At 52.3% G+C, this 5,000-nt stretch overlaps 1 protein-coding gene across 1 annotated transcript in view; it reads left to right on the top strand.

Moving 5' to 3' along the window:
- Positions 1-5,000, top strand: part of atp8b5b (ATPase phospholipid transporting 8B5b) — a 17,143-nt gene that overhangs the window by 10,684 nt on the left and 1,459 nt on the right. The window contains exons 18-27 of the mRNA XM_084449492.1: positions 173-337; positions 590-701; positions 938-1,043; positions 1,309-1,459; positions 1,895-2,078; positions 2,746-2,969; positions 3,198-3,281; positions 3,517-3,762; positions 4,169-4,307; positions 4,525-4,655. Coding sequence (XP_084305618.1) covers positions 173-337; positions 590-701; positions 938-1,043; positions 1,309-1,459; positions 1,895-2,078; positions 2,746-2,969; positions 3,198-3,281; positions 3,517-3,762; positions 4,169-4,307; positions 4,525-4,655 — 1,542 coding nt within the window. The remainder of the gene's footprint in view (positions 1-172; positions 338-589; positions 702-937; positions 1,044-1,308; positions 1,460-1,894; positions 2,079-2,745; positions 2,970-3,197; positions 3,282-3,516; positions 3,763-4,168; positions 4,308-4,524; positions 4,656-5,000) is intronic.

A 5,000-nucleotide genomic window follows, 5' to 3' on the forward strand; every position in this document is an offset into this window, starting at 1 on the left:
CAAAAGTATGGATAGTCCTCCTAGGGTCCAAAAACACACAGCAAGACTATACTGTACTATAGATCCATTCCAAATACATTAAGATACACCATACTAAACAAACACATAACATGCAACACACAATTATTTGAGTGTGTGTATTAAATAGCTAACAAAATGGTTCCCTCTGTAGGAGTATGCTGGTGAGGGACTGCGCACGTTGGTGCTGGCCTACAAGGACCTGGACGCGGTCTACATGGAGGACTGGAAACGGCGCCACCATGAGGCCAACACTGCCATGGACGAGAGAGAGGAGAAGCTGGACCTTCTCTATGAAGAGATAGAGAAGGACCTGATGGTTTGTTTATTTCTGGGTTTCCTCATCAAATCCAATCAAACTTTATTTGTATAGCGCATTTCACACACAATGTGCTCATGAATGCTACACTCTACAAGGATGCGTACCGCAACAGGGTCGAGTCCTTCTAGGGTTTGACTGTGTGTGTGTGTGTGTGTGTGTGTGTGTGTGTGTGTGTGTGTGTGTGTGTGTGTGTGTGTGTGTGTGTGTGTTTGTGTGTGTGTGTGTGTGCGTGTGTGTGTGTTACTGTAGATTCTAGGAGCCACTGCGGTAGAAGACAAGCTCCAGGACGGTGTTCCCCAGACGATAGAGCAGCTGTCGAAAGCTGACATCAAGATCTGGGTGCTGACTGGAGACAAGCAGGGTGAGTCTCACACACACACACACACATGCACACACACACATGCACACATACACATACACACACACACACACACACACACATGGAAACACGCACATACACACACACACACACGCACACATATACACACAAACACACAGCTACACGCACGCACACACACGCACACAAGCATACACACACGCACACTCACACACACACTCACACACACGCACTCACTCACACTATAGCATGGTTTTCAGAGACTGCGGAGAACATCGGCTACTCCTGCAACATGCTGAGGGAGGAGATGAAGGAGGTGTTTGTGGTGGCGGCCAACACAGCTGAGGAGGTCAAACAGGAGCTGCAGTGAGTAGAGAGACGGTCATCGCCACACACACACACACACACACACACACTCACTCACACACACACACACACATACCTACACACACACACACACACTCACTCACACACACACACACACACACACATACCTACACACACACACATACACACACACACACACACACACACTAATACACTCACACATTCTCACACACACTCACGCATTCTCTCTCAGACACACACACACACACACTCCCTCTACCTCCCCCTGCGTCTCTGTGCTCAGGAGCGCGAGGAGGAGGATGAGTCCCGAGGGGCCGGAGGAGCCCACCATCCGGACGGGCAGGAGCGGTCTGTTCGGCGTCCAGAAGAGGGTCACCGTGGATGACGAGCGGGTGGACGGAGACTACGGCCTGGTGATCAACGGACACAGCCTGGTAGGGGGGGCTTGCCTCACGCCGGGGGGGGGGGGGGCACCGTCCAGTCAGTCTCACTTCTCCGGAACGTTCGCCACTCTTCGCTTTGCGCCGTTCTAGAAGAAGAGGGTCTGGCTGCACCTGGTTGTCATTGGACCATCCGAGAAAGGGGAATAAACGTATTTCTTTCAACCAATCACAATCATCTTGGGCTGCGATGAGCTTGTTTTTTTCAACGGCGCCCGTGCAAAATAGTGACGGGCGATTGAATCCGATTGGCTGGCACTGTGAGGCGTCAATCAAAGGCTTGTCTCAAAACCCCACATCCGTTGAGCCAGACTACCGTCAGGCTAAACTATTCGCTTTTATCTTTAATTGATAATCAATCGTCATAATCATCCTCCTTTTCCTCTTCCTCTCCTTATCACCATCATCATCATCATCATCATCATCAAGGCCTTCGCCCTGGAGAAGGACATGCAGGTGGAGCTCCTGCGGACGGCGTGCATGTGCCAGGCGGTCATCTGCTGCCGGGTCACGCCCCTGCAGAAGGCCCAGGTGGTGGAGCTGGTCAAGAAGTACAAGCAGGCCGTCACGCTGGCCATCGGGGACGGCGCCAACGACGTCAGCATGATCAAAGGTGGGCGGCTCCGCCCCTCAGGGGAGGGGAGACCGAATGACGGAACGACCCATCTGTCTTCTCAGGGGACGAGAGACGGAATGACCTGTCCTCTCAGGGGAGGGGGGATGGAATGACCGGTCAGCTCAGGGGAGAGGGGATGGAATGACCTTTCTGTCCTCTCAGGGGACGAGAGACGGAATGACCTGTCCTCTCAGGGGAGGGGGGATGGAATGACCTTTCTGTCTTCTCAGGGGACGAGAGACGGAATGACCTGTCTTCTCAGGGGAGGGGAGACAGAATGACCGTCTGAGTGGACGGTAGAGTACATTTGTAGCTGAGTGAAACAGCGTCCTTGTGAGTCCCGAGTAGGGTAGCGAGTTGTGGGTTAAACTCCCCCCCCCCCCCCAGTATAAATACTGGTCTACCCGCACCGATGGAGAGCTAGCATAGCTGGTTAAAACGATCTCTCCAATGGGAGACCGAGGTTCGAACCCCACCCAGGGGGCACCGAAACGTATGGGTTACACATGGGAGGTTCAGTTGGGGCTGCATGATAAAATAATGTTGAATTATATATACAGACCAATGTCCCGCCCCCCCCCCCACACACACACACATGCACACACACACACAAACAAACAAACACATCCACTCATCCTAATAAGGCCGGTCTCTCTCCCTCCAGCGGCCCACATCGGCGTGGGCATCAGCGGGCAGGAGGGCATGCAGGCGGTGCTGTCCAGCGACTTCTCCTTCGCCCAGTTCCGCTACCTGCAGCGCCTCCTGCTGGTGCACGGTCGCTGGTCCTACCTGCGTATGTGCAAGTTCTTGCGCTACTTCTTCTACAAGAACTTCACCTTCACCTTCGTCCACTTCTGGTACGCCTTCTTCTGCGGCTTCTCAGCACAGGTGAGACACTGAGGAGAGACAGGAAGAGGCTTTCGGTTCTTGTATATTCTGTATGTTATGGTAGTTATTCAACGTTTATACAGGTATAATGCTAAGTGAAGCTAATGCTAATGCTAAATGAAGGAGATGAGTTGCCAGCCTGTACTGTAAACATATTTTCTTTGCCGTGTGTGTGTGTGTGTGTGTGTGTGTGTGTGTGTGTGTGTGTGTGTGTGTGTGTCCACACAGACAGTGTACGACGAATGGTTCATCACCTTGTATAACCTGGTGTACACAGCTCTCCCGGTCCTCGGCATGAGCCTCTTTGACCAGGTAACCCCCCACCCCCCCCACCCCCCACACACACACACACACACACACGCACACACGCACACACACACACACACACGCACACACCATTATCCAGCAGTACAGTATCATGTACAGTAACTGCTGTGATTTTTTTTTTCTGTGTGCGTCCCACTACGCGTATCAGTGTCTCTGACCCGTCCGTCTGTCCGTCCATCCGTCTCCCCTGCTTGTCTCACGCTCTCGTCCACTTCTCCAGGACGTGAATGACCGCTGGAGCTTCCAGTACCCCCAGCTCTACGCCCCTGGCCAGCTGAACCTGTACTTCAGTAAGAAGGCCTTCCTGCTGTGTGTGGCTCACAGCTGCTACAGCTCCCTGGTGCTGTTCCTCATCCCCTACGGAGCCATGTACGACACGGTGAGGGACGACGGCAAGGACATCGTGGACTACCAGTCCTTCGCCCTGCTGGCGCAGACCTGCCTGCTCATCGCTGTTAACATACAGGTGAGGAGGCGGAAGAGAGGACACACACACACATGGACACAAACACACACACACACACACATAGACACAAACACAAAAACACACATATACACACACACACACGGACACAAACACAAAAACACACACACACACAAACACATAGACACACGCACACACACTCACACCTACACATATGCACACACACCTACCTACAGTACACACACACACACACACACCTCATCATCTCTCCACTCTCAACATACAGGTGAGGAGTAAGACTAGAGTACACACACAGTCACACACACACACACACACAGACACACACACACTCACACACACACACACACGCACACACCTCATCTCTCTGCACACACACAGACACAGTGCCACCCCAGTGATTGCAGTAGTTGTGGTGTGTTTGTTGAAGCTGTGTCTGGACACCCACTACTGGACGGCCGTGAACCAGTTCTTCCTGTGGGGCAGTCTGTCCGTCTACTTCGCCGTCACCTTCACCATGTACAGCAACGGCATGTTCCTCATCTTCACCTCCTCCTTCCCATTCATCGGTGAGTCCTGTGGTCCACCCCAAACCAAGCCCCTCCCCTCCATCTCATTCCCTGCCATTGTGTTTGTGTGTGTGTGTGTGTCTTTACTGGATCAGTTGTGTGTCGGTTTATAGAAGTGTAATGGAACGTCCATCGGTAGGCGCCGAGCGTGTTTCGCCTGCTGTCATGATTGCCCGTCATCATCCCTTATCATCCGTCATCATCCCTTAATTACCAGGCACGGCCAGGAACTCCCTGAACCAGCCCAACGTGTGGCTGACCATCTTCCTCACCTCCATCCTCTGCGTACTTCCTGTCGTGGCCTACCGCTTCCTGCGCATCCAGCTGTGGCCCACGGTCAATGACAAGGTGAGGAAAACGAAATGTCAAATGTCATCTAGGCCCTGGCGTCCATTGATCTTTGAGGATGTGTGTGATTGTGACTCCCTTAAGCGTGTGAAGGGAAATAGCCAGATGTCGCTTCGTCACTCTGTTGTGACTATTTCTGTCAGGCACACTCACGGTCACAGCAAGGGGTCCTCCCGGGGTCCTTTAAGGAGAGGAATCGACAGATGATGTCAGAGGCTGCAGCGCACAGACTGAAACACTGTCATCCTGCTATTAGAACATCCACTTCAATCAATCAATCAAAGCTTTATTTGTATAGCGCATTTCATACACAATCAATCAATCAATCAATCAATCAAAGCTTTA

Source organism: Borostomias antarcticus (assembly GCF_949987555.1).
Source record: "Borostomias antarcticus genome assembly, chromosome: 2".
Lineage (NCBI taxonomy): Eukaryota > Metazoa > Chordata > Actinopteri > Stomiiformes > Stomiidae > Borostomias > Borostomias antarcticus.